Below are 25535 nucleotides of genomic sequence, written 5' to 3' on the forward strand. Positions count from 1 at the left end.
CCTGCCTTTAGTTCTATTTTTAATGTAAGGCTCACCTATTTATCTACAAATCCTTCGCAATGTTCTGTTCTCCGTCAGCCTTAAGTACAAACACAGGAAATTTTAAATGGCGGGGCGTTGAATGAGGCCTCCACCTCCCACTTGGTTTTCAGTTATCCGCGCGCTGTCAACAATGTTAGTCCCCTGAATGTTTGCGTTCCTCTCGTGATACGTGATTTATATCCCATTCTATTCGTCTTGAGGTCAATACGACATTTACCACACCAGCACACTGTCAATAGACCTGTTTTAAGTGGGACACGCAAGGTATTTCCAGAAAGTTTCCCTTAGTCTCGAAAAGCACAAGTTGCAATTTAACAACAGTTCACCTGTCTTTTCTGCCATTATATTTTGGATTTTATTCCAGCCCAAAGGAGTTTAAAACACCTCTGTTTCTGTGTATAAAAGCGTGACACAAACGTGCATTCAGCTAGGGAATATTTTCAGAGAGTTCCGGCTTAAGATTAGGCATTTTTGGGAGTAAAGTTACTGACTTGTTGGAGCATCTGTGTGCTCCCAAAATCTGACAAGCCCAAACTTAAAAGAGACACAAGACAGCTCAAATTACTGAAACAAGAATATCTAGATATCTCACGACAAAAAACAGCTTAACATCCTGCTTCAAAAAAACGTCGGCGACTCCAGTCGCCCGCCTTTGTCATACTAGGGATGCTACATTAAAAGGTCTATGTTTGATTCATGCACAATCAGGCCAACTGCTAAAAAAATGCGCGGGAGTGGCCCTTAACAAACTAATTCTTCTAAACATTTTCTTTTCTAAGACACGAGACACGCCCAAATGATGCGCCCAATGCAGACCCGTCTATTTCAGTGAAAAGAAAGGCAGAGTCTCGTGATATTCCAAGACTATCAGCTGGCAGCATGCTTTTCCTCCACCCTTAAGCATCTCAGCGGGGATTATTCCAACTTACAGACACTCTTAACCAGCTTTCTCCTTAATTCTGACACAATGAGAAACAGCATTGTGCGTTCCTGTCTTTTGACTTGATTTTCAGTAAGGCCTTTCAATAAACGACAAGATTACTTTGCTGGTTGAGGTATAGCTGTCAACGAACATACTGGAGACCGATCATTGTACATTCTGAACGTCCATGCTTCTCTGTTTACTTCGAAAGAATTTGTCAACCAGTTGGCGTGCGTATAAAAATTAGAACAATCTAACTAGTACGAGATTTGTTAAATAGAACGAAATCTGCTTCTAAATTTGGTGTCTGATAAAATTCTTGGCGGTTCAAATCTTTTTGAACTCATCTTCGCCTTCTACTTCCTCCACCTTCGAAGTCTTTCAACATAATTCCTTGCCACTTGTGTACAGTAAACTTTTAAAAAATGCAACCTTTTGAACATGGATCGTAAACAAGTTAAAACTCTTGGGTGCATTTAACGAAAGTTGAGATAAAAAAAGGGTCAAAAACTCTGTTGTCGAAGTATTTTGCTAGTACTTGAGAGTAAGCTATGTTTTTGTTATCGATTAAGAGAAAGCTCTATTTTTTAAAATGGGCTTATGCCTTCTTTTCAAACATCTTCTGTCAAAATCAACATACACAACAAGCTCACTCAAATGTACTTGTTTCAAATGAAAAAAAAAAAAAAAAAGCTCCTATTCCAGCACAGAAGCAAAGAAATGAATATTTAACTGAGTTTGTTCCAATACAACAATAGCATAACAAAAATATTGAATTCTGAATCAAAGTGAATCCGGACAGTTTCAGTTATACCACTATGATTCTAGACTAATCAACATCTACGACAACCAAACGCAATATGCCCTTGACTTAGTCACAGAAAAGCCAGATTTTATGTGGGCCGAGAAATAGTATTATAACGTCGAGCAGCTTTCTGTTGCTATAACAGACACGTGGGTTTAACTAAGTTTAAATAACGAAAAATTCGAAGTAGACGCTCGCACTCATTTCAGATTTTCCCACAAGATAGATAGGATAGAGAATTACGCTGAAGCAGACACAAGTGACACGTTTTCCACCGTAAAAAACACGCACGTACAGGCCAGTGAAATCGCAATGCTCATTGGACAAGGTCAAAGAGAGAAAACGTGGCATTTGTAGAAGGGGAACGTCAAGTGATCTCTTTTCCAAGAGTGACCTGACTTGCTAGGCGACACGTGCAAGACAGGGAAGCTCGATGAGTATAGGTCTTATACAATGTCCTTATTTAACCAAAACTTTGGAAGAATGAGATCGGGTACCTTATCATGCACTCAATACGTGCAGTCTGAATTACACTTTAGGGTTAAGTTTACAAAAGAGTTGAAGAACAGACTGAGGAGTTGCCCGAAAATGCCCGTCATAATAATATAAAGAGGTCAGTTTTTGAGGCACCTGAAGAGAGAGGCGACGCGGTTGAAATCGTCAAGGTTTGTCCCTCAGATACTGAACGCCAACGTTTTACAACCGCACTCCGCGGTTAAAAGGGCTTTATTCTATCTCAACATGGCATATTGTGAGGCAATAATCCGCATGAACACCTTTAGTATGAATGCGATTTGTGTCTAAAAGTTGACACTCGGCAAAGAAAGACGGACATGTACAAGATCGGTGAAGAAAAACTCCATGTCAAAATTCAATCCTCTTTTCAATACACGACACGTGTTAGCAGCTACGGACGTGAGTTTCATCACATTGTTTCGATTGTGAAGTGGTTTATAAACCCCGATTAATGTTAAAAATGACATTATTCACTGCTTTTCATTTTCTCATTATTTACTCTCTCAGCTCTCTAGTAAATGTATGAAATAAAAAACTAGAAAATTAGTATTGAGCAGTACGTTTTAATCTGGTGAGTTAGGAAGAAACTCAGTACCACTTCTGTCGGTTACATAATGACCCTTTTAGTTGCTTGAATTACTTACAACATATTCCAGTGCAGCGATTTAACTAAGTGAATTTAATCGAGTAGCTAACAAATTTGCACAATCCCCCTCTTTTTAAGTGAAAGGCGCATCGGCCTTGGCCTTATCACTTCAATGCTCGAGGCCTGCGGGCAAATGAAATCTATCTTAAAATTGTTGCGCACATGCCATAAAAGTGAACATTGTACCCCTTCAAGTCTAAAGAAAACCGAACATAGTTAAAGAGTACCTGAATGTAGTGTATATGTCTGTATATAGCTTTCTTGTCTAGTTTCTGTGGCCACCGAGTAGAACAGAGACCTGTGATTCATCTGATAATTATGTATTTTGACTTGCACAGAATCAACTGCTCGTTTTGTAAATTTATGCAAAGAGTTTTTCTTAACACTTCCTTATCGGAAAGCCGTCAAATGTTTGTAATAAATTAACCCTCGAGGCTCTCCGAAAACCCTAGGCAATTTCTCTAGCCATACGTAAAGATTTAGAGATATTAGGCAAGAGGTTTGCAAACGATTTTACGTAGACAACGCCTTCAGTCTATGACAAAATACGACAGAAAAACCCATCATGGCAATAATCTTTTGTTTAAGGTCACTTTGTCATGAAAAAAGGGCGTCAGTCGACGGAAATAAAACTATAAGATCGGTTATGACTTTTACGTTTGTTACGACTAAGTGCCAAAAAGAAAAAAATGCACCGAACAAGAAAGAACCTGAGTACACAATGACATCAAACTTTCATCACTCTAAAAGCGAAATTTATTTTATAATTAAAAGATGACTCTATTTAGATAAGGGGTGAACTGACCCGAGCACTACTATTACCATACCGTAAATTACTAGAAACGGCAAGATAAAACAAGAAAAAGAGAGGAAAAAATACTCGTTACAAGAAGGCTAGGCAATTAAGGCAGGGCTTTATTTTTAATTCAACGAAGTTGATCACTGACCTAGTTAAAAGTGTAAACTCTGCAACTGAATTTTATACCTGTTTCAAATACTCTCAAGGCGTTTCCTTGGCATTTTTATTGTAAAACATGTGTTTAGTTTTTTTTTAAACTTTTATTTACTGAAGAGAAGTTTGGATCTGCAAGAACGAAATTGCGCAAATTGGAGTTTACTTTGAAAATCCCGCAAAAATGGTCATTGAAATTAGAATGATAATATCTATATGTCTAAGACAGGGAATTGATCTATTAGATTTTTAAACAATTATCCCAATCCTGGCGAAAAATGTCTAAGGTACAACGCTGAATTACAAGTCGACAAAGCTCTTTGAGGGTGAATGATTTGAAACGCTTGAACCGGCCAAATTTGCATCATAAAGTAAGAGCTAGGTTGTTTAAGTCTAGCAATTTCACGGTGCTTCGATCACGGCGACTTTATTCTTTGATTTTTCCCAGCAACTGGAGTCATATCTTGTTTGTTTAACGTTTTCACTCTACTAAAAATTTATAGAGTAGCATTCATTTTCAGGGCGACTTTGCCAGATGAATACATGCAAGCAACAGGGAAATGTTGAGACAGTGGAAAAAATTTGCCCGTCATGATAACAAGTTAATCAAGAGTCTGCGAAAAGAAGAAACTAAAAAGAGAAATCGTAAGTTTCAAAGTCTTCCGACAATTAACCGAACGAATAAGTTAGCCCGAATTTTCGGTCGGAACTTTGAACTGCCCTTTGAAATGAAAATTAGACCAATTCCTTGGATGTTTTGCACAATTTGGAAAAGCTTGCCGCAAGTTCGAAATAATGAATTTTTCATCATCTAAGAACCAGCGCTGTTGAGGCGACAAAGGGCGAAAGGAATTGAAGATAAAACCACCGTAATATCAAAATAGAATTTAAATTGCTTTGTTGAATAGTGAGCGACAGCGAGAGCTTAATGTTTATCTATCATGTATCTTTCACTTAGTTTAAACAAAAAAGGGCTTTCTATGGAACACTTAATATCATAGCTTCATACAATTTGTCCTCATTTTTCAAACTTTTTACACGAGGTTTATGTATCTTTAAGATCGCGGTCGAGTTGCATGCATCATTGAATTGTTTAGAATTGTGTTTATCCCTTGACTGTATGAAATCACCTGTAAACGAACATTTTAAACTACAAATAACAAATCGGCACAGGAAACTCAGAAACAAAGTTGTTTACTCAAGAGCGCTGTTATATGCAACCGAACTACACCATTCGTTCGTTTTTCATTTAATTATTTCGCACGCCAAAACCATCCCGCCAAACCGGCCTTCTTACACGTTTGGTGTGAACTTATTAAATATTTCCTCTTTGGCTATCCGACTCCCTTTTTTGTTTGTTTAAAAACAGAAAGTTCTGGATTCCTTAAAAAAAGAGAGCCGGTTTGCGACGCTTCCCGAAACTATCTTTCTTTTCATAATATTCTGGCGAAGAGCAACTCTTTAATTAATTTTCAACTTATTTAGCGTGACCTTTTCATTTAAGAGACGCTATGAATAGCAGATAGAAACCGGTCTCATGCAAAGAGAATACACGGTCTATTATTCGCGTGCCTGTGTCTAAAGTCGTGTTTTCTCATTGTCGGCTTGGAGGTGCATAATCTCATTATAAAATGTAAGCTACAAATAACTTAGTCAACTTACACCTGTGCCAATAGACCTTGATTCCACACGCTAGCAAAATATAAAGACAGTCACATGTAGCTATAACTGTATGTAGTTTTAGGCATTGTGTTTGAGATTACGGGGTGCGGAAGGCAATGCAACCTGATTTCATATCTTGAAGAACATGTTACTCGGACAGCAGTACTTTGAGAGATGCTAGAAGCTGGAAAGGATCTCCAGCATAGCCGAACCAGCAGGGAGTGTTTGTTTTACGACGGGTCTAAGACGAAGTAAAGAGCTTAGTATATAACTTCTCGTTCAGTACGATTGTTTTTCATTTTTGAAACATGTTGGCTTGCTGCTTTAAGTAAACATCGCAACGCCAGTTGTGCAAACTTTAAGGGGAAACATTCCGACAGAGTGAACCGTTAGGTTGATTTAGAAACAAGATATAACAATTGATCTTTTTAGGAAAATACACTCTGAATCGGTAAACACTGATAGTATAACGCTTTGAGGATAAAATACATGATGCGATTACAGAGGACATTAGAATTATCTTATGATTGTTAGAACTAACTATAAACCCAGTGAATCGTGTATTATTGACCGATTTAAATAAAAGCTACAGAGCAATTTTTTCCGCGGTGATGTTTATTCTGTTAAAGGCGTTTCTAAGTTTTCGGTCTGTGGACGAAATCGTGGCAATGTGACCATTCAAACAGACACCATAAGCACGAAGTATTTTACTATAGTAGTGTTTGTTATAGTGTCAAAAAGATGGCTATAATTTAAGCAACAAGAACTCTTTCAATAAAATCGAATCTTGAGCTTCAGTACTTACGATTCATTTCGATTCGGCTTTCGAAACCTACCAATATCAATGAGAAAATATTTATTCAAAGGTAAGATGGAGTAATTTTTGTAATATTTCTCTACAATTTTTTTAACAGTCATTCTTTTACAGTAAACAAATGAAAGGCGATATTTTGCTCTATGTGATCAAACCTTGAGTTAAGTGAAGGAATATATTGCCCATGCTTTTCATTTAATAATATAGCAAGACGTAAATGATATTAGCTAATTAAAGTGATCTAAATTTCTGGTTGAAATCATTCAATGACAGTCAAATATATTTACTTTACTCTCAGCTATACAGGGGCAAAAAGAAATTTGTCGACCAGAGAAAGGTCTACTTTTCTTATGAATGTTAAAATATTTACAATTCATGACAATTTGGACAGCACATATAGTCGGGCACGATACCAGAAGAAAAGCGACCAAAAATGAACCTCAAGGTTTAAATAAAAAGGGAAAAAGTCAAGCAACGAAAAGGAAATGAAAAGAATTATAAAAACATCGAGATTAAGCAAAAAAGCTTCTGCTCGGGCAAAGACGCTTAAAAATAAGTTAAAGTAATTAACTGATCCGTTTTTATCATTTGTGTGAGAACAGTGATCGGTTTGAACGAGGCCTGCATTTACGGTGATGTTTTAAAGACCCGCAAATCAACACTGCTTGAGATTGATAGTCTCGTGCGGCGTGATTGCTCTCCGGGTAGTAGAACATAGTGCTTGTTTTTCTTGGAAATGTCTTGTTAAAACATTACGCCGGCAAACCAAGGAAGGTTGCCTTTAGCCCTAAAACTAGTTGAAAGGGATTACAAATAATTCAGTTTGATCTTTCTGTTGAACGAAGGAAGGCAATTTAACTAAGGAGTTAATATTTTTACGAGAAAGAGAAACAAAGTTCAATTTCCGAGCAAAACTCATAATCGCCAAAATACTACAGATGGCAAAGCGTTTAGATACCTTCGGCAAGCTTTTTATTGTTAAGGGAAACTCATTTGCCGCTATAATTTCACTTTTATTGCAGTAATCAATTCCGCAATTATATCTCCTTGGTGTCAATAGAAACAATTTTATTAAAGTTTTAATTTAATTAGTAGCATGAAAAAATAGAGGCGATCGGTGAATTATGCCTCTAACTACTCAACAACCGCGTACTGTATTTAGATTGCTATGATATTGTTTCAGTAATAATTGTTAATATCCTCGCGGTCCGCTTTAAGGGAGTAAGGAAAAATTTACATTATCCAAAGCGATTTAAAACCGCTTGAGTTCGTCAAGGGAGACGAGTAACGCAAGCGATGGGGCTAGATCGTTTCCTGAAGGTTCGATTTCGCGCTGAAAAAGGACAAAATCGTCTTTTGGTGAGAAAATAAATCCTAAAGTGTTGAAATTGGTCATACAGCAATGGACAGCCAAAATACGTCAGAAAAAAACACCGTATTAACCGGAAAAGGATGCTTGAGATATTAGAGTCCTTCAAAATGAGGCGAAGTCTTTCTGATGCAAATAATGTAATAAACTAATCAGCGATCTAATTTGTTCTTTTCTTGTCGCTTTACAGACGGCCGAAAATGAGGCAGTGCCGCCATTTAAGAACAAAGGCGAGCAATGAATATTTTCTACTGGCCCATATATTCAAAATGAACTGCGGCGCTTCGAAATTAACTCAATTAAGCCCACATCGCGGAGAGCAGCTGTCTAGAGCTTCACTCGCACCTCGAACAATTGCATTTGAAGTTTGCCTTTGTTTGAGCTAATGATCGTCCACAAAGCTCTCTGTTGACCTGAGATGCGTGAGCCGAAAGGCAATACAGACTCGCTCCTCGCGAGCCACATCCAAATGACCCTACTGAGTCTCGTTTACATATAAGGCAAAGCGTGAGTCAACCTCTCTCTGGCTTGTCACTCAATTGACACTGCACGCACGCAACCCGGTAAAGCCATCAAACCGGATTTGCCTAGACCGCTGTATGCTAACAACGACTTGCGTTTTGGATCGCCAACGTCCCTAACTTTGCATTAATTTCAATCCCAGCTCCGTTGCAATATTTTTTTTGTTTCAGCTCGCGAGGAAGTTTCGTGAGTTAATTTCTGCTGGTTGTGCGAGTAATACCAAACTATCAGTGAGAGGTCTTCTAGCTGGATTCTTTGAGAAGAAATCTCGTCTTCACCCGGAGAAGAGGTTGGTACAACCACGCTCAAATAGTTCTCAAAACGTGCTTCAGAAAGATGGAAATTAAGTCTTTACGCAAGAAAAACATCGATCGCATGTCTGAGCACACAAGACAATACCAGGGGTAAATTTATTCCACATCAACTAACACAATGTTTTGGAAATGTTACTAAGCTTGGCAAAAGCACTCGTTCGTCATTTTAAACGGTTATTGAGGTATATTGCTTTTAATATCATTCGTAAGGGGCTTTATAATTACTTCCTAAGAGCGAGTATACAGTAATATTGGGCTCAGAGGAGAAAATTGACAGAATTTCGCGTAGGATGAATTATCGTGAGCTGAGGTTGTATCGCGGGAGTCATGTCATCATGGCTTCAGCATAAGAGCGTGAAGATAATAGTCTATTTACTGAGAGTTAACTGCTATTCAATTAATTGATAGTAAATGTCAGGCCTAAATCCAGTATTTAGAAACCTTCAATTTTAGCAGGCCATGTGTTTGAACGGAACCTTGGTGAAATAATTGCATCCAGCACTCCAAACAAAACACCCACCGGGGAAAAGTCAATTCAGAACAGCGCACACGGAAAATGGCCATGGTCACCAAAGGGTTTGCTTGACTGCGTTGCCAAACGCTCTCTTTATTGATACAATGTTGACAAGCTTCACTGCTTTTGAATCAAAGCAACGCTATCGCGAACAAAATCCAACACTCTAAGCCATTCAAACACCTAATAGGATAGGCACCAGGGTTTACAACATTTCAATTTACGACAAAAACTCGTGGTCAAATCTGCCAACATTGCAAAACAAAACTTTCGCAGCGCGAAGCAAGTGTCAACAGACGTTCGGCAATTCAATCAGCTTTCGATTAACAAAAATTCTAATCGGATGAGTGCCGGGATCACAGCTAAAAGAAATTCGTGACGAAAAACGCGGAGAGAAATGTGGTAATATTTTTCTTGATTTCTCTCCCGTTGATTTGACTACAGGGTCGATGTATTCTTTTGTATGCATTTGCTACCACCATGAGGACAGGAAACGGATATTTCATGCTGCTGTTTTCGCGTTTTGCACGAAGTCCTTTTGATTAGGGTTCCAATCTTTTCCCCGCGAAAGGAAACCACGATAACGGAAGACAAGTCTTAGCAACAGTTATTGATGAACGTTTAATAGAACTACATCGAAGAAAAACGACCGTGCGCCCGTTTTTAGAACACTCCTTTTGTTTATATGCAGGACGTTGCACACTTGGGGAGGAAATTTTTGTGTTCATTTGTGGTACATGGGGACAACGCCGAGAATCGAGCCATGAATGTTCTTCATAATAAAACAAACGGGTAGGAGTTCAAAAGCACGTTTTCCGTTGCCCCTTCAGGTTAATTTTCCTTGCGGTATTCGTGTAATGTCTGAATTGTTTGCCTTTATCTCTGTGCAACAGTACTTCAAATTTTGAGTGCAGGAACCAGCCTCTAAATTCATCGCGATTCTCTGTTATTGTTTACCTTGTCATCCAAGGTGTAACTTTACCGAACAAACATGGCCTAAACATTTTCTTTCACATTTTAATACGTTAAAAACCTTTATAGTAAGAACGTACAGTGACTCAGCTCTCCTTGCTACTGGCATATGTCGACATTGAACTTGTCGTTTGAGACAAAAGCCACTAGAAAAGTTCAATTTTGTCTGTGTCGAAAAACGAAAGCAAATTAGCCAACACTCTAAAAATGGCAGAGTTCGCAGTCTTTTCCCCTGTCTGTTATTAGCTTAGAGGGCAAACACTGGGCTTAAAACTAGACGTAAATCGCCAGTAACTTGGTTCGAGAAAGTAAAACCAAGCTTGCCCTCAGTGCCACTGCATAATGTCAACAGGAGCCAACAGTGGAAAAAACAGTAGTTGAACTTGACACGGAATTTTCATATTGAGTTGCACTCACCATTTGGGAGGATTCGTTTCGATTAGTACAGGTTTGTGAGTTCTTGTAAAGCTTCTCATTGATACAGCACTGGGCAGTTTCGATTTTCTCAAATAGCTTTATTGGCTCTATGCGCAGAGAAGTAGAGGGATTTTATGAGAAAATCACGAGAAAGAACGCAGTTGTCAGAGGGTCTTATTCTTGAAAATGACTCTGCACAGACATCACTAGTTAACATCGAGGCTGTGGTTTCCAAGTCACTATTTTTGTCTCAGGTTGTGGTTACATTAAAAGGGAAATCCGGCTATAGGAAATCCGTGGGATAAAGTTTGTCAACTATAGAAAGAATTGGGCAAGAAGACGTAAGTCAAAGAAAACTATACAGTATTTATCAAGAACTACGCCTAATTGTTTGGAATAAGCCCTGGCATTAGCGCCAAAAAAATCTAAATTCATTTGCCTTATTCAAAATGTACTTTGAAAACCTCTGAAGACGTTTTTGTGTTGTGCTTTCTAAGGTCTTGAGAAAATCGAAAATGTTGTTTTTAAGTACTGAAGAAGGCAGCAATGGAGTAAGACATACACAAGATGCAATCAATAGCTTTTGTCAATCCATGTAAAAGCATGCGATCTAGTTTGTACTTTTTGTGTCGGGACCTGTCAGTGGACGAAGTCCTCTGATGTTAGCATTCAAATGATACCTCTTAAGGAGTACTTTACAATGTAGTATTTGTTTTTTTCTCACCACATTTTACAAAATTTCGATGTTTGGCAACTACTTAGATGGGAGTGAGAGGGTTAACTAGGACTGACAACTGTTTATGGTAAACACCGAAATCGCCATCTTAAAAGCTTTTGTAGACGACGAAAAAGAAGTTCCGGCTTTAGAATCAATTATCTTTTGGGAAAACGCTTTTCGATGCATGAACACCGTAAGAAGAAAGAACAGTTTAGAGATGATTTCAGGTGACTGTTATGTAACGACTGTAGCGGCATTTCAGTGACCCAAAGATTGAAATTCAAAATTTGATTTTTGTGTACGTAAAACAGCAATTTGCCCCTATACGTGCCATCTGGTTGTTTTGCTATGTTTTGTAACTAGAAAGGGACATAACGAAGACTAAGGCGGCACTTGAGTTGACGGAATGTACAAATGCGTAAATCCAGTCTAATTTGCTCACTCCGTCGTAAGTGTGCAAATTCGACAACTTTTTCACCATTTCCGATTGCGATTGCAAAGCGAAAAAATATCGCTGAAAGAAGCGTAAAACATCTCTCACTTTAAGGGTAAAAAGAGACTTTTGTCTGCCATAAATCTAACATCAACTCATACTTGTTCAAGGATTATGGTTTAGCTATACAATTGTAGTTATGGAGCCGGCCGGAAAAAGCTCTCAATGTCTCAAGCTATGTAGACTGCAAATTAGTGAATTTTGCACTTCTTGCCCGAAAAGCACTCATTGGCCCATGTTGGAAGTCATTGGCCGAGGGAATCTTTAAGAGATACAATAAACCGAAAATACAGAGTCTAAAACCTCGGTTATTAGGTCAAACCTCGCCACTCAAATACGAATAAACTCTAGATTGGCTTCGGTTTTGGGACCAATTTAAACTCAGTCACAAACCCTGGCAAAACTCGGTGTTGCACATGTCAAGTTAACGCTTGGCTGTCAAAAGGTGATTATTAGAGATTCTGCATAAAGCCTATGAAAGCACATGAACCACACTAACTAATTTGTCGTTCGTTTAAGTTCTGTAAAACAGATTTTTTATTTGTGGACGAAACTTGATTTTATGTGTGGCACTGAATTCAAATCAAGGGCACTGAAAACTACTTTTATTTATTTCTTGTGCTGTTCTTGCTGTACAAGGTAGTTCTGACTTGTGGCTCTGCTGAGAAAATCGGGAGAGTTCAGCACATTCAAACGAAAGCTTAGGGCGAATTACTTTTCTATGCTGTTGTTTATGAAATCCTAAGGGGGCGATTACTTCAAGGAAGGATAACTCCGGCAGGCGCTGGCTCAACTAAGATCATTGGGCCTTCAGATTTGTTTGTTAAGTGGGATAGTGTTAAGTAAAAAGTGGTCTTCTAGTCCTCAAAACACGTCTTCTTGACGCTTTTCATACTAAGCCGATGTTAAGTCATTGGGGTTGGATCAACTGTAAACGGATTCAACTTTGCTTAGTCGATCCCATAAGGGTTCAGTTGTGTGCTCCTCAAATGAAAACTAGTTTTCGTTACCTTTCTATGGTGCTATGCTGCGGTGCTATTTTGCTTTACAAAGTGTTCGGAGAGTTTAACTAGCTTATAGATAAATCCTCCTCTAGAGCGACTATTCAAATGAAAACTGGTGAGTGTTGCTTTTCTCTGCATGATGCAGTTACTTTGTTACTTTGTAGACGGTGGTTTTAACTTTCGAGTCTGTTGCTGAATTCCACACTATTCATGGTAAAACCTACAGTGTCTACGCCAAGTGCCTTTTTTCTAGGCACTCGGCGCAGGGGATTGCAGGGCCTGAGCCACGAGAAATGTACCTCAGTAGCAGGCAACTCTTCGTGACATTGTTTGCTAGGAGACACACATGCACGTTTCAGGAAACCGCATTATAAAACGGCTTAATCTGAAGTAGGTTTGAGAATGTTCCCTTGGAGTTCCTGATAAAGCTGTGTATGAAAATGTTTCACGCCTTTTTGCTCAATAGCAGGCAACTCTTCGTGACATTGTTTGCTATTAGACACAATACGTTAACACAAGTTTCAGGAAACCACATTATAAAACGGCTTAACTTGAAGTAGGTTTGAGAATGTTCTAATGGAATTTCTGATAAAGAGTGCATGAAAATGTTTCACGCCTTTGCTGAAACGCCCCGTGTTTATTACTAAAGGACCATTTTGCTTAAAACGTGGATTTTAATTCCTGGTTATGATCAAATTGTTGATTGCTCATGAATAGAACAGAGTAAATAACATGTCTGATGTACAAAACTTTCCAATCATAGAGCTCACCATTTTATTGTGAAGTTAAAAAAATGTTTAGACTAAGGCAATTTCAATATTTTCAGCTTAAAGTTCGACTAATGCTAATAATTTTCTGACTTCTGACTCAAATGAAACCCAATTGGCAGTACTTTACCTGCGGCGCTGTTGCTTCTAATTGACAAAGGGAAATTTAGGAAGCGGCTCTGAAAGGGTTCTGACCTTTTAATTTCCAGAGTCAGTAGAGCCTTCGAAACGGATGACGAAATCATGTAATGTCACCATTCAAATGAAAGGTACTAAGCAGTACTTTCCTGTAGCACTGTTTTAATATTATGCTGTTCACAGTGGTTGTAAACTTTAATCCTATGGTATGACCATTCAAATGAAAGTTATTGAGCACGACTTTCCTGTGGTATTCTATTCATTATGCTGAACAAGTTGTTTCTACCTTTCGAGTCTGTGTATCAAGTCCTATAGCGTTGCTATTCAAATGAAAGCTTCCAAACACCTCTTTGCTGTGATACTGTTAATCTTAATTATTATGCTGTACAAAAGGTGCTTCTTACTTATGAATCTGTGGATGAAATCCTATGGTGTGGCCATTCAAATGAAACCTGCTGAGCACTTCTTTGCCGTGGTACTGTTTATTATGCTGTACAAGGTGGTTCTAACTTTTTAGTCTGTGGATGAAATCCTATGGTGTGACCATTCAAATGAAAGGTACTGAGCAGTACTTTACTGTGGTACTGTTTATTATGCTGTACAAGGTGATTCTAACTTTTGAGTCTGTGGATGAAATCCCATGGTGTGACCATTCAAATGAAAGCTACTGAGCACTTCTTTGCTATAGTACTGTTTATTATGATGTACAAGGTGGTTTTATTTTTTGAGTCTGTGAATGAAATTGTGTAGTGTTACCATTCAAATTACACCTTTTCAACTGTACTTTCGCAAGGTTCCAGATGTCCTCGAGTATAATTTACAAAGAATAAATACTATTTTTTTTAAGTTTGCTAACTGGACTTCATAGTTGTTAAAGGGTTGAGGTGGCCCACTTGTATGTGCGTTGCCGTTTTCTTCTTTCAAAATGTGAAGTATTACGGCTTATGTTGGTTACACTCTGTGCAACTTGCTCCCCTAAGTAACGAATAATGGCCGTAGACAGCCAAGAAACTCACTAATTCAAATAACATGATTAGGTAAACGTTCTCTGACAAAATTCGTTAAAATACATGTTTGTGTTGAAATCAATAAAATAGCACGATGTCTGCAGTAAATCTAACTCCCTAACCATGGTCATTTGTACTTTGGCAAACCTTTCACCGGGAGGAAAAATTAAAACTCAAAGGAAATCTCAACTGTGATTTTTTATTAACAACTAACACACTGCAGAATGGTGAGTCGTTTAAGCGTTTGTATTGACTGATACGGATGTTATTCCCCTGTTAGTAGTTAATTAGCAGTAGTGAAAATGGAGTTATCTAAAAGGTGAACGGCCAACTTCATTTTCTACCGAAAGGGAATCACGGAACAAATACTTCAAAACTCATGGCGTTGGCATAAAAATGAAAAAACGAAAAAAATCCACCCAGAATTTGTAAAGTCAGCAACTACAAGCGCGTTTAATGAACTACTACACCTTCAGACTTGATTCAAAGATTCACCCAAAGAACAAACCTATCGCAAGACAAACGAACAGGAATTTTATATCGCCAGTTCTCATTCGATATCACATTTAATTATTTCAGTAGTGTTACACTTATTCAAAGCCGAACTAGAAACATTAACTGAGCTTGACAAGTATGTCTTCTTCATCGTTTTGATTTCATCGCAAATGGGTTTCTGAAATAACTCTTTAACTTATGAAAAGAGTAAGACCTTTTTTAAAAGTGCAGATACATTTTTAACATTGCCTGCCTAAAAGGGTTCCTACGAGTTACAACAAACACAAAAACAGCAGTACAGGAATTTTGCATTAAAAACAAAGACAATTAAATCGATTTAATGAGGTCCATTCTTTCTATTGACTAAAGATGGGACAAGGTACAACATAACTGAATTATGGTTAACATTTGTCACGAACTAGGATTTCTCAGAAGACTATTCAAGTGATTCACTGTAAGTTCACATCAACTTCTAGCGTAAAACAACCTTATTTTTAAGTTTCAGTCGTCTCTTAGCAATACAGGTGCCATTTGGATATTTAGAAAAACTTAAATGACGTCGTAATTTTTGAGGGGTGTCCTTGATATTGGTTCGATCTGATGCTGTTATGTTGTTACTGTTTAGGCGGCAGTTGCTACTATTTAATTCTATCATGAAATGGACCATCAGTGCGCTTTACGATCAGGCATTCGCTGCCAAAAGGTTGCTGAATCGGTATATTTTGATACATCTCGCAAAACTGACAACCATCCGAGCATTTTACAAAAGCGCCGCGCAGGAAGGAACTTGGTTCCTTTTCATCTTTTCTTTTTTCCTGATTGGTCTTGCTAAAGGTGCAATATTACTGAAAAAAAAAATTAAAAACAAGAAATACCGACTGCACAGTAATTGCGTAGCAGGAAGCAGTTTGCGTGCTTTTGATCGAAGTCTGGTTATTACCACTGTATTACTTTGTAAAGAGGCAGATACGTGGATAATATCATATTCATTTGTGAGCTCTGGACAATTAGCTAAGGAACACGACTGCAACTGGTCTCAAGCAGAGTCTATTCAACCGTTAACAGCGAACAGCCTTGTATCAGGTAAGCTATGAAGCATCGAACACGATAGATTTTTTCGAAAAAGAGCCGTAATTAGTGATCTACGCCCTAAAGGTTCGATAGCAAGGCTCAGATACAATCCCGCGACAGAGGTAATTCAATGACAAATGCGGTTGGCTAACTGCTATGACTGTTTACATGTTGAAGACTGGACGATTCGACTTGCTTTGAAAAGTTAGCTTTGAAATATACCTTGAAAGTTCCCAGTCAAACATCTTCATAAAGCCCTTATCCTTAAGTTTTGACTTCCATTCAGTTAATTTCAGTAAAACGGAACTCAATTAACTTTATCCCTACAACAAAAGGTTTCAATGGGCATTATAAAATAACGATATAAATATAGCTATTCTACTGCAGAATGGACAAGATAAAACATCATCAGTAGAACTGAAAGGACAATGGATAATCGTGACATTGAGCGCTGCGTTTTTTCTGTTCATTGACAACAACATTCGTTTGTGGGTGCTCATAAGGTTTAAGCCATGAGAAATAAGACTTTTGATCACAACGTTGAGAAAGAATGACTACAAGATTCTGGTGTCTTGCATAATGAAACTCGGAGATATCTTTCGATATATTTTGAAAAGAAAACCGCAAACAAACTTGCCTTGGAAAAATCAAAATGTGAAATGACAATTGAACTTTTAATTACAAAGCACTCAGGAGAGGAAAAAAATAGCGTATTTCTAGCGAAGGGCATAGCAAAATTCTTTGGCCAAGAGCATATGACACAAAAAATGCCATTCTAGAGAAATATGGAATATTTTACTCCAGGACATGGCGTGGCAGTTATGCTCGATGACAATCCCTAATTTGCTTATTGCTCTAAATGAAATCGAGCCCGCCCCCTCAATTAGTTGATTGAAAACACGGCTTCTATGACCTACGGTATAGACCACGTATCTGCTGGTATCAAAACCGTTATTTTTTTGTAATGTTATCACGTGGAACACAGTTCGAGAATTGCGGCGGCGACCCTTAGGGAAAAATAACATAAAAAGACTTTAAATATCGCAATCTTTTGACACCTTTGATTTATGTTATCTCAAATCAGCAAGATGCTGTGACTTTGACACCACTTAAACACTTTGACTGCTGTGGCAGCGAAAAAACAGACATTTTGCTTTAGTTTATAAATCAGTGTCACTCGCGAAACGTGATAAGAAACACGTCTGTTCACTCATTGCTCATAAACGTCGTCGCGAATTTAAAACGGATAGAAAGAAGCACAGCTTTACCACACACATAGATCAAACAATTACTTTTGAATAAAACACACCTTTACAATAAAAACCATTGTTCAAGCGAGCACAATAAAAGTGACATTTAGGCGTTGCGTTCATACTCGAATGATCACTTACAAAGGAACGACCGGGACTAAATATATTTCGATGTTATCGGAGCCCGTATCACATGGGCGGGTTGATGATTTGACCCGCCATAATTCACGGCTATATATACTTTGAATGAAAACAGGGAACATATGATTGAATACATTCCTTTGTATGTTAGAAAGTGACAGCTTTCTGTCTCGGTTGGTGGCATAGTGTTATAATCCAGACCAATAGTGACAGTAATTTTATAATCATAAGGCCTGTTTCTCTCTCTCTCTCCTCAGCGAGGCCTCGTTGATTGCAGCAAAATGGCGGGCTATTTTGGGCATGTCGGCGGACATATGCCACCATACCCTGTAAACAGCCATGGACTAAGCCATCCAGCGCCCAACATTGATTTTTTCAGCCAAATGGCCCCTCCGTCTTGTGGTAAGTGCCTCGTGAATACACTTGAATTAGATTTAAAAGCGGCCTTGCAGTGACTCATTCTACAGGGGTTTGTTGCAACCAGTTACAGTTGCATGAAAGTAGCGTGCTCTTTACGGTTGAATTCTGTGCGGGTTTTGCGTAACAGCAACTTGAACAAATGAACTGAAGATTAATCACAAGCTTTAGTTAATTTATCTATTGGATTTTCATTTCCCGTGCAAGAAGGTCACGGGATACCACTGCAACTTAATCGTGACAAGACCTTGTGTTTAATCTTCGTTCTAGTCCATTTTATCCCCGACACAATTCATTGAAAGACACGACTGTGAATCTAAAGGCTTAAATTATCCGCGCTTTTGCATAGAACGTGACGGAAGCCATCGTTTCATAGCCGAAACAGCAATAGATTTGGAGGAAATGTGAATTTGCGCAACTAACTACATGCACGTCGCTGAGAAACGCGTCTTGAACGTTACACATGCATCTCCTTGGGCAGTTCTTCAAACACTTTATTTGCTAATTGAAAAATGGGTTTACATACACGGATTTGCTCATGGAACAATGTTTAAACAGGCCTTGTTTGTTACATAATTACACATCATTAAAGGCTTAGTAAATCATCATCGATTTCATGCAGTTCGTGGTGTGAGGAAACCTGTCATTTAGCTCAACAGTTGACAGAATGGATCGGACAAGTCAGTCCTTCATTTGCCTTACATTTGTCAAAGCAACGTTATTTCTAGTTATCTAGATAAACAAATTCACTTCACTTGGCTAAATTAGAGTAATTTGACATTTTTATGAACTTCTGATTGACTTCATTTGCGGTCAGCCGTGGTTTCTGTGGGTCGCCTCTTCTATGCTGTCCCAGAATTGTTAAATGTTTCTTCAAGCTCACGAGTTGTATAATTTCGCTAACCACTGAGTTACGTGACGAGAATAGAGTTGCTGGATTTGAAATTGTCTTGATCGGAATAGAATGGCAATGAAATAAATAAATTTCATTTAACCGAGAGGCCTAGACTCGTAGTTGAATTATTACTGCAGTATGACTGTTCTTTCACAAACTCTTCAACTATCAAAGTGCGCATTCAATTGCAACAGGCAGTCACTTTTTTTATAAAAAGCTGTAGGGAGGCTGCACGAGGTGCTACTTTTTTAGTATCATTCCGCAAGGTAGTAAAGCTTCGGAGCCTCTGTGACACAGTTTCTATGAAGTGAAGGCGAGCCGCTGAGTGTGGTATATCGGTATGTTTGTTTTTCTTTCGTGGATAACAATGCCCTTGAATGTTGAATCTTGCCTCACGCAAAAAGCACGAGAGATGCTGTTTCTGTTGTCTTTTTTGTATTCAAAGGTTTTCGTTTTTTTAACTCTTGCAACTTGCAATACAGGCGACTAAAAATGTTGGTTAAATGATTAGTGCTAAGAACTGATAGGCCACCATAGAATAGTCCTAAAAACTTGCTACAAACTGATGTGAAAGGTGCAGAAAGAGCTACAGCATCTTTGCAACTGAATTTAGAATTCACAAAATTGGTCTCATTTGCTCGACCTATGAGCATCTCCGTTCCGAAGGGCACGTAGTAAAGCTCCTAAAAACAAAGTTAGTGTAGGAGGGTTTGAGGTACCGGTGGTAACAAAGATAATTGGTTCGGTTTGTATCTTTAGATCTGGATGCCACTAAATGCGCCTGTACATGTATATTCAGTTAAAGAAAAACGTAAAGTTGAATTTGTAAACGATAATTTAAATGTGCAATCATACTTTCAACGCAGGTCTTCAAGGTTTATGCCATAGTTTTTTAATCAGTTTACTTTTGGATTCTGTGCGCGAAATTGCATCCCAAAATGCGCCACTGAAAATAAAGCTACTTTAAAACTGTACTTTCCTGTGGCACTGTTAAATTTGTTGTACAAGGTATAGAAAACTACAGTGTGACCTTTCCAAAAATTTGACCGGTGCTGTTTATTCAGCTGTGTAGATTACTCTCTTAACTTTTGAGTCACTGAATGGAATCTTTTGAGGCTTCCCATCCACAATGAAGCTATTCTGATAAACTTTGTTTGGTAGTCTGTTAGTTCAACATTATGCTTTTTAAGATGATTTTTGTTTTTCAAAATAAGATGAAATGTTATAGTGTGAAAAACAACGGCTACTGAACAGTTGTTTATTATGCTATACAACATCGGCTTCATCTTCTGAGTTTTCTGGACGCTAAGCTTCAGTGTGGACGATTCAGTTGAAAGCTTCTAGAAAAACGCCACGAACATTCTACGTTTATTCATATCTTCGGACAATTAAACGTTTGTCAGAGTTGTATTCGGCACTTTTGTAGGTGCAACGATTATCAAAGAGAAAGGCAGTTGCAGGGGATATATCATTAAGTCAGTTTTGGTTATAATACGATGTTTTGTCTGGGCGTACATCCTTAAGTACAACATTCTGTTCAAATGAAAACTAGTATTGTTATAATGTTATTATGAGGCAATAGATGGAGTATTGTAAACTAGCCTTACGAAAACAAGACAAGAAAATCGATTATCTTCACCGCACATGTTGCTGATATTGACAAAAAAAAGTCACTCAGAACTTTCAGCCAAAAGACGGAACAAAAATAGAATAACAACGTTTAAGATCTAAGTTTTATCTCGCGGGACGAGCAGAAAATGCCAAATTACGGGTACAAATAACTAGCTGTGCATAGTCAGACTTGTTGTGCTAAAATACTTTTATCTACTCTTGGAAGAAATATTCTCACTTTGTGTCGACCAACAATGCATATTTTCCGTGCATGCATGATATCACGTGAGTTTTCTCATGGACGGTTTCTAAGTTCATTTAAAGTGAACTGAAACGTCTCACAATTTTGTTTAAACTGAGAGCGACTTGAACTAACAATACTATGAAGAGAAGCTAAAACCAACCTACACAGGAAACAAAACTATACAACGTAAAATGAAAACTACCGTACAACATCTCTGGATGTACCAGAGGATTGTAACTGGTCGAGCGCCATTTTTGTACTGGTTATTTTCAAAATGAGTTGAAGTCTAACTTGTCAGGTATTCGTACGCAACAAAAGTGGCAGATTTTTAGCATTTTTAGCAATCACCCTTCCCACAACGCTAACAAGAACTCAAGAGGATGTCTTCAGTTGGCGTTGACCGCACGAATTCGAGTCACATATAATTGCTTGACTTTTTCGAAGCTAACTACGTGCCGCACAAAATCTTGAAAAAACTATTTCACTGAGAGCCTTTTGAAAACATTTCATTCTGTGAACATTTAAAGTGATACATGTACCTCTTCCTTGGTATTACCTTCACATAGTGCTATTCGTTTTTACACACTTTATAAAATCGAGGTTGCTTCTTTTGTTTTATAGCCTAGAATTCAATGTGTAGCACTCTATCTGTACCCTTAGGCTAGGCGAAATTTCTCTTCTCTAAGTGCGATGTGATACTTCAAAACAAAACAAGATAGAGCAAAACTGAACAGCTAGTTGGAACAGAAACTGCAGGACTACATGCAACTATTTGTAGCCAGAGTACTGCCCACCGCCCCTTGCGTTAAAAAAACATATATAAATAACAAGAATTCTTTAATTTTTTTAAGCAAAGAGGATGGGCCTTTGCATGTGAGACGTCTTTGTGAAAGGCGCTCTAAAATCCAATACTACTCTTCTGGCAATACTTATAGCCGCCACAATGTCTCTAAGTATGGATGTAAATACCACTATAGCACTTTACACTAAACTTTGCTAGTTCTATAACTATATTCAAACACTTTAACACCCTATGAAATCCTGTAGTGTGACCATTCGAATGAAAGCTACTGAGCAGTACTTTCCTGTGGTACTGCTTATTACGCTGTACAACGTGTTTCTAACTTTTGTGTCTGTGGATGAAATCCTATGGTGTGACCATTCAAATGAAAGCTACTAAGTAGTACTCTCCTGTGGTACTGTTTATTATGCTGTGCCAGGTGTTTCTAACTTTTGTGTCTGTGGATGAAATCCTATGGTGTGACAATTCAATTGAAAGCTACTGAGCAGTACTTTTCTGTGGTACTGTTTATTATGCTGTACAAGGTGGTTCTAACTTTTGAGTCTGTGGATGAAATCCTATGGTGTGACCATTCAAATGAACTTTCCTGTAGTACTGTTTATTATGGTGTACAAGGTGGTTCTAACTTTTGAATCTGTGGATGAAATCCTACACCTCTTTTGTAGAACTTTTACATAGTACTAGTCATTTCTTAGGATTTTAAGAGAGAAATGTGCAGTTCTGTGAATTTTTTTTTACTTTCGCTTAAAAAGCCAGTTTCTCTTGACCTTCATGAATTCAAGGCAAATAGAGTGCGCAACATCGATTTAACTCCAGCACCTAAACTTGAAATTAAAAAAAGAAGAAGAAGAAAGACGAAAAGCAAAAAAACGCGGAATTTTATATCATGTAATACTGAAATGAAAGGCATGCAAAAACGCTCCATATTTGAAGGGTAATACCGAAGTATTTGCCAAGTGTCCATAGAGTCAAAAGTTAGAACAACCTTGTGTAGCACAATAAACACTACGGAAGAAAAGTTCTGTTTGGCCATTGCACCCTGGCGGCACTTCATAGCAGTTTGTTGCAATCGAAAAAGCTCTTGTTTTCAATTAATTTTCACCTGTTATAAGCCTGTTTGAGTTCATTTACACATTTTAACAAGATAGCTTAGCGTTTATCAATTAAAAGTCCTCGTGTGGCTTAAACTAAAGTTCTTCCCTAAGTAAGTATGACCCAAAAGGACACTAATTTTAGTTTAATGAAAAAAAATAATTTGACCTTTCCCTCCCGTGAGTGGCAGAAATGAGAAAGGATGATAGAACGAAAAGAAAGGAGATATCTCAAATTCCATTCACGTGTAATAGTTAGAAGAAATCTTGGCAAAGCGAAAGTGCGGTACACGTTCTGCCGAAGAAAATTTATTTGAATTGTCACACCACTAGATATCAGCCACAGAAACAAAAGCTAAGACCACATTGTACAGCATAATAAAATAGCACCATAAAAGTTGTCAGTAGCTTTCATTTGAATGGTCACACCATAGGATTTCATCCACAGACTCAAAAGTTAAAACCACCTTGTACAGCATAATAAACAGTACCACAGGAAAGTACTGCTCAGTAGCTTTCATTTGAACGGTCACAGTAAATTGCTTGTCTCCATATAATCGACCTCAGGGGTAAAAAACCGCACGTATCGACCCGACCTTCGAAAAGAATTAATTAGTGAGCTCTTCCTTTCAAGCATAGAACGCTCTTCCTTCGCCAATTAAATGCACTGTGGGCGCCAGATGTTATAATAAAAGTAATTAATAATAATAATATCTTCTTTGGTGAGAAAGAGCGAGCGAACCATGAAGTGGCAAAATCGTCAATGCGGAAAATTCTCACTTCTAACCATATAACGAATAGATCAGTGGGTTAGCCAAGCCTTTGTAGTATCTGGTTTTCATTAGTATTAAGGGTTGAATAATGCCTATTTCATGTCATGCCTTTATAACCCCCTCAGATAGCCCTAGACGCCCATTCATTGCGGTGGTTTCACTTCCTCTGTTCTTTGGTTAGCAAAACATATGTTTTATTTTCGGACCTGGCATGTAGTCTCCCGACCGATGCTGTTTATAGCCTAAAATAACCCTTTGTGTCGTAACAGTATAGTGGCGGCCATCCAAGTTCAATAACCTGCGTGATAGTTTTTGCTCGAATAAGCAGATCCAAGGTTTTCTCAGTTTACGTAGTGAAAAGATGGGATCTTTTATACAGCGTACCGTGCACGGTACCACAGGAAAGTGCTGATTCAAATGGCTGGCCAGAATTGTATTCAAATGATTTTTCGCTCTAACTTTTGCATCTGTGGATGAACTACTATGTTGTTACCATTCAAATGAAAGCTACTGAGCAGTACTTTCCTGTGGTACTGTTTATTATGCTGTACAAGGTAGTTCTAACTTTTGAGTCTGTGAATGAAATCCTGTGGCGTGACCATTCAAATGAAACCTCTTTGGCAGACGCGTTGCATCATACTATTTAAATCTTAGGATTTTGAAGAAAAAAAATTGTATCTTTTTTTTCGAATTTTTGCTTTGGCCAATCGGTCCACTTAAAATAGCATTATACAAGTAACACGGAAAGGTGCTGAAATCTGTAATTATAAAAAAACTATTCGAACAGAGTTGTCGTGCAGCAAGTTAATAGACTTTATTTTAATTTTTTCCTGTTTACTCTAAAGGTAGCCTGTGTACAGACCCCCTCCGATTTTTCGTGAGGGGAGGGGGCGGGTCTGTACACAGGCTACTCTAAAGGCTATTTCGATTTTGCATGAAATTGCCACACATAATTGTGTAATAAGTTACACATTGTACTAAATCATGACGATAAAAGCTTGCAACACTGGCTATTTCTTGATTTCCCAAAATTTACGTGAATGGAACCAATGTTTTTTGTCTTGTTTTCCACTTCCGTTGGACTGCAATGAATAATTAAAGACTAACAGGTAATATTAATTCTTTGAAGTATTCCCGTGGCGCTTCCGATTTGTTTTTAAGCCCAGAATCACCGCATCAAAGGAAAGCTATACACAAAAAATTTAATTTAGATACACTCGTTACACTCGAGGCAAAATACTAGAAAAATATGTTTGTATTGGAATCCGATATTGCCTAATTTGCGAGGAAAAATGATTTGTTAATGTTCTCAGCGGCTTTAATCTGTAGACGTCTGGCAACAGATCTTGTTGTTTAAATTTAAAGAATGTGTTCGTGGATGAATGGAAATCACGCAATTTGGGAACGCTGTAGTTCCCAAGAAATAGCTAGGTAACAAAATTTTTCACGAACGCGAGAACGAAGAGACTGCACTTATTTGTGACTAAAAAAATGTAATAGCTTCCACAAGATCGTTTTCTTGGTCAGAAGATGATTACAGAAAGTATTGGATGTTTTGCGAATAGTCAATGCCCATTTTTTGTGTAATATATATAATCTCCCTGTTTGCCTGCCTCTTCGGCCACTGGCAACAGTTACAGACTCACGGATGCAGTACCACAGGAAAGTACTGAACAATGGAGGGAGATTTTGTTTAGGTTGAAAAAAGAATACAGATTTGGGTTCCAAATTGGATTGGGAAAATTTCTGGTGTTGATCTGCAAAATGAAAAGGAAAATTTCACATGTTACATGGTAACAAAATCAACCGTTCGTGCTCAGAATATATTTGGAAAATGATACACTTTGGTTCACTGGAAAAATCATCTGTTTTTTTTTTGTCTGAAGATGGAGGTTGTTTTACAATTTTAGTCAGGAAATAGTAAGAAAAACTACCGTGTTTTGGCCTCAATATAGCCGGAGGTACCGGCTTATTCTGGTCTCCAAATAGCTAGAGAAACGAAGTACAAATTTTGCTGAGGTATTGCTTGTACAGATTTGATCAGAAAATGAGTTGTGACCTCAATTTCTTATTTTGGTCTGAAAAATAAGGAAGAACAAAACGCCCTTATTTGTACAGAAATGAACATAGAAACGTACCTATTTTGTTCGG

The 25535-nt window shown here is 38.0% G+C and overlaps 1 protein-coding gene across 4 annotated transcripts in view; it reads left to right on the forward strand.

The window, feature by feature from the left end:
- The first annotated feature begins 8321 nt into the window (after positions 1–8321).
- The window catches only part of LOC140924183 (homeobox protein otx5-B-like), a 28650-nt gene continuing 11436 nt past the window's right edge, over positions 8322–25535 (forward strand). Inside the window, exons 1-2 of one of the 4 annotated variants that reach the window (XM_073374212.1) lie at positions 8322–8539; positions 17809–17953. In XM_073374212.1, the coding sequence (XP_073230313.1) occupies positions 17833–17953 (121 nt within the window). In that variant the 5' untranslated portion in view covers positions 8322–8539; positions 17809–17832. Of the gene's footprint in view, positions 8540–10474; positions 10499–16040; positions 16173–17580; positions 17725–17808; positions 17954–25535 lie in introns of those variants that run through there. The other 3 variants (XM_073374215.1, XM_073374214.1, XM_073374213.1) reach the window with 3 other exon arrangements.

Source organism: Porites lutea, chromosome 14 (assembly GCF_958299795.1).
Source record: "Porites lutea chromosome 14, jaPorLute2.1, whole genome shotgun sequence".
Lineage (NCBI taxonomy): Eukaryota > Metazoa > Cnidaria > Anthozoa > Scleractinia > Poritidae > Porites > Porites lutea.